Here is a 15,704-nt window from a genome sequence, read left to right as displayed (position 1 = left end):
GGCTGTCTCTGTCATATCCCATGTTTACATGTGGACCTGTTTCTGGAATTTGTTCCGTTTCATTGGCCTACTTGTGTAAGTCTATTTGAATATTGTTTTTTTTTTTTTAGTTTTTTTTCAAACAACAGCTTTTGTAGTAAGGCTTCACACCTGGTAGGAAATGCATTCTTGTAGCTTTCAATACCCACACATTTTTCATAGTTTATGAAAGATTAAATACTGTTTTCATTAGCCACCTTTTTTTGCATGTGATCCAGTGTTTGTACTTACTGTTAATTGACCACCGTTTTATACTTATTGTTAATAGACTATCTCTTTTGGAGCATATCAGTAGTTCCCAGTGCCATAATTTGAGAACTACTGACCTGGATTCTATACAATAGACCAAAACACCTTCTAAAAAAATATCTTTTACACTCTCCCTTCCTTTCCCTTTTATAACATATTAGTTAGTAGATGGAGTGCTTATGACAACTTTTAGGTTTTAGAACATTATTTCCATACTATAAACTAGCATTACTAAATTTTAGGTTAGAGGAACCTTCTTTTCCCAGGACTACAGATGATTCTTTAAACTGGGCTTCTTTAGGCTGTAGGGTTTCTGAATTAATTACATTTTTAAGTTTCAGAAATTCAAAAGAAGTTTTTAGGACATTTTGGCTGGTGACAGTGGCTCACGCCTGTAATCCCAGCACTTTGGGAGGTCAAAGTGGGCGGATCACCTGAGCCTGACCAACATGGAGAAACCCCATCTCCATTAAAGGTACAAAAATTAGCTGGGCGTGATGGTGGGTGATTGTAGTCCCAGCTACTCAGGAGGCTGAGGCAGGAGAATTGCTTGAATCTGGCAGGGGGAGGTTGCAGTGAGCCGAGATCAAACCACCACACTCCAGCCTGAGCAACAGAGCAAGATTCCATCTCAAAAGAAAAAAAAAAAAAAGAAAAAAATTTTTTAGAAAGTTTTTACTTTACCTTCAGTAAAATAAGCAGTAAATTACTAGACAATAAGCATTAGGATAATCTTTCACTTTTGTGAAAGCCTATGTAAGATATAAACTGTGGTATAATCAGAAAGCCTGTAGTTTGAGGGTGTGGTGTGGTTGCTTGTGAAGCAAAGAAATGGCCATCTTCATGGGCACGTTGACCACCAGCCAGCATAGGCATATGGTCATGTGCTGTTGCATGACAGGGGTCTATTCCGAGAAATGTGTCCTTAGGCGATTTCCTCATTGTGGGGACATCACGAAGTGTGCTTTTACACAATCTGAGATAGTAGAGGCTATCTAGGCTGTGGGTACAAACCAGTGTAGCATGTTACTGTACTAAATACTTCAGGCAGTTGTAACATGATGGTAAGTATTGGTGTGTCTATACAGAAAAGGTACAGTAAGAACATAGTATAAAAGATTAAAAAATACTACACCTCTATAGGGCGCTTAACTTGAATAGAGCTTGCAGGCTTGGAAGTTGCTCTGGGCGAGGCAGTGAATGAGTGATTAGTGAATGTGAAAGCCTAGAAAATCACTGCATACCACTGCAGACTTCATAAACATTGTACAGTTAGGCTACACTAAATATATTGGAAAATATTCTTTCTTCATCAATAAACTAACCACATCTTACTCTAACTTCTGTTTGTTTGTTTTTTTGAGACGAGTCTCACTCTGTCGTCCAGGCTGGAGTGCAGAGGCGCGATCTCAGCTCACTGCAAGCTCTGCCTCCTGTAACTTCTTTACTTTAAAAATTTTTTAAATGTCTTGACTCCTTTGTAATAGCACTTAGCTTAAAATACACATACATTGTATATCTATGCAAAAATATTTTCTTTTTTTACATCCTCATTCTGTAAGCTATTTTTATTTTACAATTTTTTCCACTTCTAATGATTTTTCTTAAAATCTAAATCAAAGACACAAACACATTAGCCTAGGCCTACGCAGGGTTAGGATCATCAATATCATTGTCTTCCACGTCCATATCTTGTCCCACTAGAAGGTCTTCTGGGGCATTAACATACATGCAGCTGTCATATCCTGTGATAACAATACCTTCTTCTGAGCTGGGTGTGGTAGCTCACGCCTATAATCCAAGCACTTTGGAAGGCCAAGGCAGGCAAATTGCTTGAGCTCAGGAATTCAAGACCAGTTTGGGCAACATGGTGAAACCCTGTCTCTACAAAAAATACAAAAATTAGCCAGAGATGGTGGCATGTGCCTGTAGTCCCAGCTACTTGGGAGGCTGAGGTGGGAGGATTGCTTGAACCTAAGAGGTCAAGGCTGCTGTGAGCCATGATCATGGTTTGATTTTGTTCTACCCATTGCTTGAGAGTTGCTGCCAAATGCACAGAAGTTTCTGGCTCTGTTTACCTTTGTAGCAGTATTTGGAAGTACTGTTGACTGCATTTTCTTCTCATTCATTTCCCTGTTTCTCTCATGCTTTGGGGGATCTTTCCAATGTTTCTTATGTCTTGACGGCACTTGCTCTCCCAATTTGGAATTGCCTGTTATCTTTTCGTGAATTTTCTGAGGTTTCAGCTGGGGTAGGGTAGACTCACAGTAGAAATGTGTTAGACTTTTCTACCAGTCTTCTAGCACACTCCCCAAGTCTTCATTCTGTAAATTCAAGTTTTGATTTTGTCCCCCCATTACTTGAGTTGCTGCCAAATTCATTCCATTTCTTTGTGGTAAGCACCTCTTATTTCTTTTAAAGCTCAGGAAGAGCTGACTTTTTTTCTTATGTTTATTTGTCATCATTTAAAATGCTCTTAACTTTCCTTAAAAGTCTTTGTTTTTTTATTTTCCCTTGTGATCTGGCTTTCTGTTCTTGCAATCAAACTGGAATGCAGGCAGGTCTTCTTAATTCATTTCACCTTTTTCTCTGCACATAATACTACACTGACTTCCCATCGTTAGGAAGGAAAACACATTGTTTTATTCAGGTGTCTTGTTTCATATACTTATTTGCATTAATGTTATGGCTTGGGGAGTGCATCTCTAGAATAAATGGTCCTTTTGTGGAGGAAAGTCGAGAGAATTAAGGGTTAGCGTGCTGGCAGTTTGATTTCCTTTCCTTTTTCCTTTTTCCGAATTGGAGTCTTGCTCTGTTGCCCACTCTGGAGTGCAGTGGCACAATCAGCTTACCGCAGCCCTTGCCTCCCAGGTTCAAGTGATCCTTGTGCCTCAGCCTCCTGAGTAGCTGAGATTATAGGTGCATGCCACTATGCCCCACTGATTTTTGTATTTTTTTAGTAGAGATGGGGTTTCACCATGTCTACCAGTCTGGTCTCGAACTCCTGACCTCAAGTGATCCTCCCACCTCGGCCTCCCAAAGTGCTGGGATTATAGGTGTGAACCACCATGCTTAGCCTTGATTTCTTGTTTCTTTTTTGAGGGACTTTCATGTCTTGGTCTCTGTGAATTGTTAATATTGTATATTCACTCAATACTAAATACCAAAGATGTTTACACATAGTCCATGTCCTCAAGAGGATTGTCCTGTGCTTAATGTTTTCAAGTTAGCCATTTTTATCAGTAATTGTTTAATATCTAGTCTCCTCCTCCCCACATTGTAAGATCTATATGGGCATGGCTTACTCAGCTTTTTCTACAGCACCTAACACAGTGCCTGATGATAGTTCCTCGTTAAATAGTTTCTAATGCAATACCTGACCTGTCTTTTCATGAGGTCATTTTGTGATAGATCAAGTGGCAGCAAATTTGTTAAATCTGTTAAAAATCTGGAAATGTTCACATTGCCTTTGGAGACAGTGAATAAAAGGAAAAAGCAGGTGAAAAAACATCTACACTGTAGGCTCTTGGAATCTGCGGATTTGGCAGTGTTTAACGTTTGGTGAAGGTGCCTAATTGCATCTCAAGACCTCAGAAGCTCCTGTAAAATGTTTTAAATGATTACTTTCTGAAAAATGACTGGAAAGAAAAAAACAGTTGCTATTAACAAGTAAGGAAAGTGTAACATCTAAGAAAGTAATGGTTCTCAGCTGGGAAATAAAAGTTTTAGATGTTATCTCACAGATTAACATACAGAATTTAGTCTTGTCTTGAGCTCATGTTACTTTATGTGGAAACTAGGAATATCTTAGCCCATGCCAATTTTAGCTGATTTAAGTCCAAGATAACACTTGAAAGAGAACGAGATTATGTTGTAATATGATTTGCCCAGGTAACATGCTGGTACACATGGAAAATTTGTGAGGTCGGGAGCATATTGTAAACCTTTCTATATTTGTGAACTGTGGGATTTAGAAAATCTCAGAATAAGCCGGGCGCAGTGGCTCATGCCTGTAATCCCAGCACTTTGGGAGGCCAAGATGGGCGGATCACGAGGACAGGAGATCTAGACCATCCTGGCTAACATGGTGAAACCCCGTCTCTACTGAAAATACAAAAAAATTAGCCGGGCATGGTGGCGGGCGCCTGTAGTCCCAGTTACTTCGGAGGCTGAGGCAGGAGAATGGCGTGAACCCGGGAGGCGGAGCTTGCAGTGAGCCGAGATCGCGCCACTGCACTCCAGCCTGGGCGACAGAGCGAGACTCCGTCTCAAAACAACAACAACAACAACAACAACAAAAAACAACAACAACAACAACAGAAAATCTCAGAATATTTTGGGGATATTTCAAAGATTTACTGTAGTTGAGGTTACAGGTGGAAATTTGCTTGTGTTCTTTCTCCTCCCCGACTCCTTCCTTCCTTGTCTCCTTTTGCATCTTTCACTTACACATCCTCCAGTTTGCCCAACCCCACCCTGGTTTCCTGCTTCCTTCTTCCTCGATCCCATGCCCTCCACATACTTTACGGCAAATTATTTTCCTTCCTGGAGGGACCCACTGCGTTAAAGGCTTGTTAAGTAAATTATGAGAAACTGAGAAGAATAGGAATAAATATTACTTTACCTTTTCTTTTTATTCCTTGCTTTGGATAAGGAGAGTATCCTTGTATTTCTGAATATTTACATAGTCTGTGTCTCTAATAATAAGAAGAGTACAGAAAGTGATTTGGAATAAAATTTTTTATTTGATATTAATGATGTTTAGTCATTCTAAAATAATTAAAAACTCATGATATACTTTCTTTTAGGTCCGTATTGAAACAGCTACAACTTTGAAGTTAAATATCCTTCTGAAAATGTAAAAATACTTGATTGCAAAGAACTTTAACACTTTTAAGTTATTTATTTTGTGAAATTAATTTATGTATCCTTATTTTAGATACAGATTTATTTTGATAGAACTTATGTATTCTCAATATTCCTTAACTGCGCTTCACCTGTTGATGATTTTGAATTTAGAACAGATCAGTTTCTACCGGTAAGAATATACATTTCTAGGTATTTTTTAAAAAAACCATTTCTGCTTATGTCTTTGAATACTATTTTATACATGAAATTATCTGTGCGTTACTTATTAAAGTTGAATTTAAAAGTATGCTGTATTGGATTATTTTGGAGGACATAATTTTTATTTGTAAACTGTTTTGGTAACTTTTATTGGTAACAGTTCACTTATATTCTGCTTACTTTTGTTTAGCAATTTTATCATCTATGTTGAAGTTGGTTGCCAGACTTTTTTTTTTCCAAAATGGGAAATCATTTAGTATCTTCATTTTATGTGTGTCTGTTAATTTTACTCCTTAGATTATTTGTCTGTGTTATTTGCGTGTGTATATCTGTATCCTATCCTACACACTAGACTGTAAATTACTTGATGAGCAGAATACCAAGTTCTATTCATCTTTTTAGTCTTTACCCAACCCCCAGGACCTAGCATGGTGTTTTCCCGTAACTGGTACTCAGTAAGCACTTGTTAAACGTATCAGTAACATTGGGGTGTTAGTGTTTGTTCTTAAGAGGACTGGCTGAGAAGAAAGTTACGTGATAAAATGTACTACTTTTGGTGAGGGGGATAGATAGGGAAGCTTGTAAAGCAGTGATCTTGCTTTAATAATCACTATAGACATTTTTGGATGAAAGAAATGTGTTGCAGAAGTGAGCCATATATCTGAAAGAACAAATTCTTGCTTTATGTAAGTGTGATTTGTTAGTTTATAACGTAATTTTCATAATATAGGAGTTCACAACCAGACATAGGGTATTTGTTTTTGATTTCCCAATAAGAACTATTCTGCCATTTTTAGAATAACAAGTTATATCTATAAAATATATATCTTCATACAATGTATGTTAAGGGCCTCATCAGATAGCTGGCATGTGAGTGCAATAATGTCTTTTTGCTGTAATGAGTAGGTCTTGCAAAACAAAACATTCTGTGATTGGCAGCAGGCGTATATGGAAGAACAGTGACAAGGCACTATTAATAGTTTAGTTAACAGTATAAAATTTAAACAGACATAGCTTAGACAATATTCCTCTAAACGTTATTCGGTTTGTGGATGAGTTAAATTCTGAAATGGACACATTCAGCAGCAAGGAAGAAAGAAAACACTTTGTAAAACAATATGTAAAATACTGGCAGCTTAAACAATTTCAGGTTGTTTAGGTAATGCCAAGCTTTTGGCTTTCTGTTTATTTGACTTACTGCTTTGATATTATGATTTATTTCTTTCTTCTGTTCATATGAATGTCTTTCATTTCTGTTCTAAACCTTTTTTATTTTATTTCTTTTTGCCTGCAGTATTTGGAAACCATGTTCACACTACTTTTTCAGTTACTGCAACAAGTTACAGAATGTGACACAAAGATGCACGTTTTGCATGTCCTTTCTTGTGTGATCGAAAGAGTCAACATGCAGGTAATTATATTGTAAAACATGAAAATAAATGAGAGGTGGGTAGAATATATGTAGAATTCATTAATATCCTTGACTACATAAGAGTTAAAACATTAATTGAAATGCTTCTAACTTATAGACTGTGGTTTCAGTTATGTATTATTCAAAATTGACATTTATATTCAATTAAAAAAAAAAACCTAAGAAAATTAAAATACGAAAAAAAATTGGATCAGCAGTGTAGAGGTGTTCATAAAGCAGAATTTTACATATTTTAGAAGATCCAGCCAGTGTAAAATTCCGTGTTTGAGGGCATAGCCTCAAGTGTCCATCAGCAAGAGTTCTGGGAAGTCTGTTATTTTTACCTTAAAAATTAAGTATTTTTTGTAGTCTGGTCTGCATTATATTTACATTTGGCTTAATGTAAAAATGAGGTGTAACGCTCTTAACGGTTTAGTTATTCAGCTTCCCCTGTCACTCTGAATCTTTGTGGAAATTGTTAATCCGGATAACCACACTATAATTATCCTTGTGACTTCCTATATTCTGGTTCACCATTGCATATCCTTGTTTGGAAAGCACTGAAGCAAATCTGTGATTTGCATTGTATTAGGAAAGATAATTGATTTGGATTTCACAGACTTAGAGTTTATTCTTGGATCTGCTATTAGTGAATTGTGACACCATGAGCAGATTTATTAATTCTAAAGCAATTGATGAGAATAGCTCTTAATTATTGAGTAATGACAACATACTGACGTATGTGCTACATGCTTTGCATATATTTCTCATTTAGTTCTCACAAAAAACTTGAGGTAGGTGTTAGAATTTATTGTCTCAAACAATATGAGACTTGAAGGAACTTCTCAAAGTTCACATATTTTAATGGTACTGCCAGTACTTTAAGCATAATGCGACTCCTGTGGTAGGGTTGAGTCACTGTTAATCATTTGAAACAGATCTGGGTACTGGCGTCTAAAAGTAGTAATATCTTGCATGATTCTTAGTACTTGGTGTTCTTAATACATTAATCACATTAATTCATTTGATAGTGTTTTTTAAACAACATTGATCACCCAGAGTTTCTTGCAATTGTTTTAAGAACTCATTTTAAGTCCTTGTGTCTGCTATTTAGTTTGGGCAAAGTCTTTAACCTTGTGTCCTCATGTATAAAATGGTAAAGATAATTCTGAACTCACTTAACTTAGGATTTCATGAGCATGAAATTATTATACATCTCCAATATGCTTCAGAGTACTATAAGTTGCAATAAATTGTTTAAAAAGTTGATTATAAAAACAAGATTTGGCCATTTCCTGTAATTTTATTTAGAAATATATGGCGGATGGAAATTTCTTAAATAAAACTTTTTTTTTTTAAATAGAAATGAATCTTCTTTCCTTTGTCTCCCCAAACTTCCAATTAAAACTTTTTCTCCAAAAGTTTGTTATTCTTTTGGCTTATAAATTAATGCTTTTGTGTTTCTGTCTATACTCATCTTTTGGAACACAAATAGCCTAAGCAGCTTACGTGCCTATATCATGAGAAAGTAACAATAAGATATAGTTATTCAATAGAGTTTTTGTTTTTCAAAACTCATTCATACTAAATAGGAAATGGTTAAAAAATATTTTCAGTTGTCTGATTCTTTAACTTTTTTTCTACCTTAACCTTTGATCAACCCTGTCATTTTTATCTTTGTTACATATATCCCTTAACTCTCTTTCATATGCCAAATTTGATGTTTGTCCATGAGGCAGCAAATTTTTAAAAAATGTTAACAAATTTTATCTTTTTTGAGATGAAGTCTCGCTCTGTCATGTCAGGCTGGAGTGCAGTGGCGCATCTCAGCTGACTGCACCCTCCGCCCTGATCCTCTGGGTTCAAGTGATTGTTGTCCTCAGCCTCCTGAGTAGTAGCTTGGATTACAGGCGTGCCATGATGCCTGGCTAATTTTTTTTTGTATTTTTAGTAGAGATGGGGTTTTGCCAATTTGGGCTGGTCTCAAACTCCTGGGCTCAAGGGATGCACCGCCTTGGCCTTCCAAAGTCCTGGGATTACAGATGAGAGCCACTGCAGCCAGCCAGAATTATGTTTTTGATATTAGGCAGCAAACATTTTGAGCCATCTTACAATAGTGCTTTCTTCTTCTTCTTCCTTCTTCCTTCTTTCTTCTTTCTTCTTTCTTCCTTCTTCTTTCTTTCTTCTTCCTACTTCTTCTTCTTCTTCTTTTTTTTTTTTAAATTATACTTTAAGTTCCAGGGTACATGTGCACAAAGTGCAGGTTTGTTACATAAGTATACATGTGACATGTTGGTTTGCTGCACCCATCATGTCGACAGTTACATAGGTATTTCTCCTAATGCTATCCCTCCCCCAGGCTCCCACCCCCCCACCCCCACAGGCCCTAGCGTGTGATGTTCCCCACCCTGTGTCCGTGTATTCTCACTGTTCCACTCCCACCTATGAGTGAGAACATGTGGTGTTTGGTTTTCTGTCCTTGTGATAGTTTGCTGAGAATGATGGTAATGATAGACTGGATTAAGAAAACGTGGCATATATACACCATGGAACACTATGCAGCCATAGAAAAGGTTGAGCTCATGTCCTTTGCAGGGACATGGATGAAGCTGGATACAATAGTGCTTTGTGACGCATACAGTTTAATTTTGAAGTTTCAGTAAAGTCACCGTCTTTGTACCATAATGTACAATTAGTTGAATGTTGTCTTTACTTTTTGATAAAGTAGTTGAAAACTTACAATTCACTTTTCTAGTGCAGAGATCTTATAAATATGTAGTCAAAATAAATATGTAATCATCAGGGGTGGTATCAGGTGGTCTTTGGGCCTGTGCATTTCTGAAGTGAAAGAACAAAATTAAAGGAACTCTGTGAAATATAAAATACTCTGTTGAAAATTTTATCTAAAAGATGAGGTGTCTTTAGGAACTTAGGGTAATTTTTTTAACCCCAATGATAGAGCCCTCATTAAAGCATTTATTAGATTGTCACCTATTTGATTTTCATGTTTTCAGTGATATGAATTTAAGTGGAGCTTTACCTATATATGAATTAACTCATAAGGCTATAATACTCAAAGTGCTTCCCCCACACCCCGAATTCTTTGGTAAGAACACTTAACATGAGATCCATCCTCTTAACAAAATTATAAGTGTAGAATATATTATTGTTGACTTTTGGTACAACATTCTATAACAGAACCCTAAAGCTTATTCATCTTTTTTACCTGAAACTTTATGCCTATTGATTAGTAACTCATTTCCCCTTCCCCTTAGTCCCTGGCGATCACCATTCCACTCTTTGATTCTATTAATTCGACTATTTTAGATACCTCATACAAGTAGACTGGCAGTGTTTGTCATTCTGTAGTTTGTTGGATTTAGCATATTGTTTGCAAGGTTTATTGTCCCATATTGCAGAATTTCCTTTTAAGTCTGCATAGTTTGTATATGCAATTGCATATATAATATGATATATTCTTTATCCATTCATCTGTTGGTGGATGTTTAGGCTCCTTCCACATGTTAGCTACTGTGCATAGTGCTACAATAAACATGGTAGTGCTAATAATTTCTTTGGGATCCTGATTTCAGTTCTTTTGAATAAATGCCCAGAAATGGGATTGCTGGATAAAATGGTAGTTCTAGTTTTCATTTTTTTTGGAAGCTCCATGCTACTTTCACAGTGGCTGTAACATTTTGCATTCCTAGCACCAGTGTACAAAGGTACCAGTTTCTCCACACCGTTGCCAACACTTGTGTTATCTTTTATTTTTGTTTTATAGTAGCCACCCTGACAGGCATGAAGTGATAGCTCATTGTGGTTTTGACTTGCATTTCCCTAATGACTGCAAAAACTTTCGTAGTTCTATGTGATTTTTAAAATGTTATGCAAATAATTGAAATTGTCCTTCCCTTAAAATCCTTGTATTATAATCTTATTCAGAATTTTATATGGACAGTATTTTTTCTTTCACCTCTTTTCATTGAAAAATCTCAAACCTACAAAAAAGTTATAAAAATAGATCAACACTCATATATCCTTCACTTCATTAGTAAGTTTCATCACTTACTAATATTTTACCACATTTGCTTTCTTTTTATCTATCCACATGTACAGATTGTTGTTGTAAAACTGTTTCAGTTTTAGTTGCAGACATCATGGTACTCTCCAGAATATTAGACCTCTCCTTCTTAAGAGATGTATGCTCCATTTCCTACATTATCATAACCGTGATTAGACTCAGGAAACTTAACACTGATGCAATAATATTATCTAATATCAAATTTATATAAATGAATATCAGTATTCAAATTTCCTTAGTTGCCCCATATAGCTAGCCTACCACCCCACTGGAATATGTTTGGCTCTCATGTCCTTGCTCTGTTATTTTTAATGCCCAGTCTTTTTCTCTTTCCTTTTATATCTTTCGCAGCACTCTGTGATTGATTTTTTTTGTTTGTTTTTGTTTTCTGAGATGGAGTCTTGCTTTGTCACCCAAGCTAGAATGCAGTGGGGCTCTCTTGGCTCACTGCAGCCTCCGCCTCCCAGATTCAAGTGATTCTCCTGCCTCAGCAGGAGTAGCTGGGATTACAGGTGCACACCACTGTGCCTGGCTAATTTTTGTATTTTTAGTTGAGACGAGGTTTCACCATGTTGGCCAGGCTGATCTTGAACTCCTGACCTCAAGCGATCTGTCCTCCTTGGCCTCCCAAAATGCTGAGCATGAACCTCTCTGCCCAGCCTCTATGATTGATATTTGAAATTCTATTTTTGTAGCATTAATTTTAATTTAGAGCATTGTATATTCTGATGACAGCCAAGATTGGAATATAAATATTTTATGGCTTTTAAATGTAACTGGGTACTTTGGTTTTATTATCCCATTTGTAATTTATAGTATGTATTTCTTTTCTGCAATTTCTGGGAAAGTATACTCCCTATTTAAAGCATATGTGTTGTCATATGCTTATTTTTAGTTGAGTATGAATGAGTTAGATACTTTGAAATCTGTTTTTACTCATTAATTGGCCTGCTTTTATGAGCTCATTGGAGTGATCTTTGAGATAGAACACTTAGCAATGTTGAGTACATGTTCCAGAAATATTATTATAGTCAAATTTTGAAAATAAGGTATTACATGATAAATATGTTCCAATAAGGTAATACCTATCTTAATATTTATTCACTTATATCTTACTGAGATGTTTGGGCAAATATTTAACTTCTTGTTTTTCTGCATTCCCCACCAACGCTTCCACCACCAGCAAATTCTGTAGTTGTTTGGCTACCCTTTTAGAGTATTTTACTAGCATAATAAAGAAACTCATGCTTTCTGGGAACATTTTAAATTTTAATGCGTGATATTCAAGTAGATAGTAGTGAAGCTATGAAGGTCTAGTGTTTTTATTTCATCCCCAAGGATACTCTTATAGCAATTTCAAATACTGGAGCTGAAACGCTGTCCAGCATCATTGTAGATCCATTTTATTTTTCAAGAAACTACTGTTAGACTGAGCTGTGCTTCAGGGTAAAATTTAAAATCTGATTAACTTAATCCATGGCGAGCTTATCAGTTTTATCCTTTGAAAATGTTTTTTTCCTCTTGTGTTTCCACTGTACCTTGTATACACCTTCATCATTACACTTCTCCTTTTTCATTTTAAGGGTTTGTCTGGCTCTCTTTGTATCCTTTTCTTTCCAGAGCCTTGTGTTCAGGGCCTGAAACTTGGAAGATATTTGTAGAATGAATGAATAAATGCTGACTTTTTAAAAAACAATAGTGTAATTTCCAATTTGTTAAGCTGTTTTATTAAAAAGAAGCAGGATATAATGGCATTTTCTGTTAACCTCTAAATAATTTTTTTTATATTCATAAGCGTTGTTTCATTCAGTACACTTGATAGTTGTTTAAAATTATTTTAAAATATTTACTATAGAGCCCTGGGCCTTTATGTAATGTCTAATTTTATTTCTTAAGGATGTAAGCTTAATACATTACATCTAATAAATATTAAATATGTGTTGCCTGGGACTTAATAGTGCTCTCAGTGTTTTTCAAAGTAAATTGCCTTCTTTACTAATAAAATTTTGTTTTTTCCTCTACTTATATTGTAATAGATACGACCATATGTGGGATGTTTGGTACAATATTTGCCCCTCCTTTGGAAGCAGAGTGAAGAACACAATATGTTGAGATGTGCTATTTTGACAACACTTATTCATCTTGTTCAGGTAAGTCACTTCTCCACAGAGTTTTTTTAGTTTAGTGGTTTTTTAAAAAAATTCTTTTAAACATTTAAAAATTGTTTTTATGTGATTTATGTTAATGGTAGTGAAAAACCTCACATACCATTTACTTTTTCCATGTGTGATCTAAACAGATTTAAAAACAACTTTTGCATGCTTATTTTGGACTTTTTTTTGAGGATGTGAAAAATATTACTCACTTTTAAAGAAGATGTCGTCTCCAGTAATGATAGACTCATGGTTCATGCAGTCCATGGCACCATGCATGCAGTTTCCTTGGTGGTCAGGGCTTTTCTGCTTAAACATACTTTATGTTTTCACTCTTTTTCCTTGATTTAAAATAAAAAATTTCCCTATTATAACTTGGGAAGGCAGGAAACCAGGTGAGTTGCTTTTGAGGGGAGACAAGTAAATTGGATTTCAGAGATTTTGACTTTTGAAGTGTTGGGATGTGGTAGCAGATAGAGAGGAACCTGAAACTTAGAGCTGGACTATAGTTCTCATTCGAACTATTACAGTGAATCGTAGTCTCGTGAGAGTATGGAGAGGGAAGAGCTCAAGGCCATGAGTTAGAATATATATGTGGGGATGCTCAAGTGATTTTACTGACTTCACCCACAAGTTTGAGAAATTTTCCAGTGGGGGAGAAATCAGAAGTACCCCTAAATTCAGAAGTACTATTCTAAAGCTTTCTAAAATTAGTTTAGAAAAAAACAAACTTTTCTCAGAAGCTTTGATACTTTTTTGAATTTGAGCTCATTCTTTCCATAAATGCTTTCTTTTTTATTTTCTTTTTCTTTTTGAGACGGAGTCTCGCGCTGTCTCCCAGGCTGGAGCACAGTGGCGTGATCTTGGCTCACTGCAACCTCCGCCTCCTGGGTTCAAGCAAGTCTCCTGTCTCAGCCTCCCAAGTAGCTGGGATTACAGGCGCACGCCACCGTGCCTGGTTAATTTTTGTATTTTTAGTAGAGATGGTGTTTCACCATGTTGGCCAGGCTGATCTCAAACTCCTGACCTCAAGTGATCCGCCCACCTCAGGCTCCCAAAGTGCTAGGATTATAGTCGTGAGCCACCATGCCCGACCCCTCCATAAATGTTTATGGATGACTTTTAGTTACAGATTCCTGTCTAAGGCAGTTTCAGATAAATAGTAATGCAAAATATTTTTAATGCACATTTCCCTATTTTTTTTTTCTGTGGTAAAATACACATAACATAAAATTTACCGTTTTAACCACTTTTAAGTGTACGGTGAAGTGGTGTTAAATACATTCATAATGTTCAATTATCACTACCATCCATCTCTGTAACTCTTTTTATGTTGTGAAACTGAAGCTGTGCCATTAAACAATAACTCCACAGCTCCATCACTAAAGCACTTTAAAAAAATAAGTGGCCTATGATTACCTTATAAAGATTATGTCCATTTTATAGAAGAGGATACAGACTAAGAGAAGGTTACTGACTAGCTTGTGAATGCATTTATAAGTAATAGAAAAATGAGTGACCCCAGACATTTTGTATTATAACAGCCATCTCTGCCATTTTTTTGTTTTTGTTTTTGTTTTTTTTTGAGACAGAGTTTCGCTCTTGTTGCCCAGGCTGGCGTGCAATGGCATGATCTTGGCTCACCGCAACCTCTACCTCCTGGGTTCAGGCAATTCTCCTGCCTCAACCTCCTGAGTAGCTGAGATTACAGGCATGCGCCACCACGCCTGGCTAATTTTTGTATTTTTAGTAGAAATGGGGTTTCTCCATGTTGGTCAGGGTGGTCTCGAACTAATGACCTCAGGTGATCTGCCTGCCCTGGCCTCCCAAGGTGCTGGGATTACAGGCGTGACCCACCTCTCCTGGCCTCCAAAATGTATTTTTTTTTTTTTTTTGAGACGGAGTCTCGCTCTGTCGCCCAAGCTGGAGTGCAGTGGCCGGATCTCAGCTCACTGCAAGCTCCACTTCCCAGGTTTACGGCATTCTCCTGCCTCAGCCTCCCAAGTAGCTGGGACCACAGGCGCCCGCCACCACACCCGGCTAGTTTTTTTGTATTTTTTAGTAGAGATGGGGTTTCACCGGGTTAGCCAGGATGGTCTCGATCTCCTGACCTCGTGATCCGCCCATCTCGGCCTCCCAAAGTGCTGGGATTACAGGCTTGAGCCACCGCTCCCGGCCTCCAAAATGTATTTTTAAGCTCAACTTGGGAGTTTTGTGAGGGACATGTGACAAAACACCAGATTTTATGTCTCCTCAGGCAGTGTTACTTCAAGTTGTCTCAGGAAGTCAGTAACTCTTGTGGAATGTTAGGCCTATTTTCATTAATCATAACATTTAAGTACCCTGTATATTTATAGAGGCCAAGAGTGCAAGGTTCAACCAAGTAGTATTCTATCCTTCTTGGAGAAAGCATATAACATTTAATACCAAAATTGAGACTGTAGCTTAAAATATATTTTTCAGCCATTTGGGAAGATTATACTAAAGTTTATCGGTTGGCCAGGCACTGTGGCTTACACCTGTAATCCCAGCGTTTTTGGGAGGCCGAAGTGGGCAATTAGCTGAGGTCAGGAGTTCAAGACCAGCCTGGCCAACATAGTTAAACCCTGTGCCTACTAAAAATACAAAAATTAGGCTGGGCACAGTGGCTCACGCCTGTAATCCCAGCATTTTAGGAGGCCAAGGCGAGTGGATCATGAGG

At 36.9% G+C, this 15,704-nt stretch overlaps 1 protein-coding gene across 4 annotated transcripts in view; it reads left to right on the top strand.

The window, feature by feature from the left end:
* The window catches only part of IPO11 (importin 11), a 230,911-nt gene that overhangs the window by 86,825 nt on the left and 128,382 nt on the right, over positions 1–15,704 (top strand). For 2 of the 4 annotated variants that reach the window (XM_050793726.1, XM_050793728.1), the window contains 4 exons: positions 5,097–5,130; positions 5,286–5,326; positions 6,650–6,766; positions 12,887–13,000. In XM_050793726.1, coding sequence (XP_050649683.1) covers positions 5,097–5,130; positions 5,286–5,326; positions 6,650–6,766; positions 12,887–13,000 — 306 coding nt within the window. Of the gene's footprint in view, positions 1–5,096; positions 5,131–5,227; positions 5,327–6,649; positions 6,767–12,886; positions 13,001–15,704 lie in introns of all 4 variants that reach the window. The other 2 variants (XM_050793725.1, XM_050793727.1) reach the window with 1 other exon arrangement.

Source organism: Macaca thibetana, chromosome 6, assembly GCF_024542745.1.
Source record: "Macaca thibetana thibetana isolate TM-01 chromosome 6, ASM2454274v1, whole genome shotgun sequence".
Classification (NCBI taxonomy): domain Eukaryota; kingdom Metazoa; phylum Chordata; class Mammalia; order Primates; family Cercopithecidae; genus Macaca; species Macaca thibetana.
The sequence above is the reverse complement of the archived record's forward strand: the minus strand, read 5'-3'. Positions and strand labels throughout refer to the sequence as shown.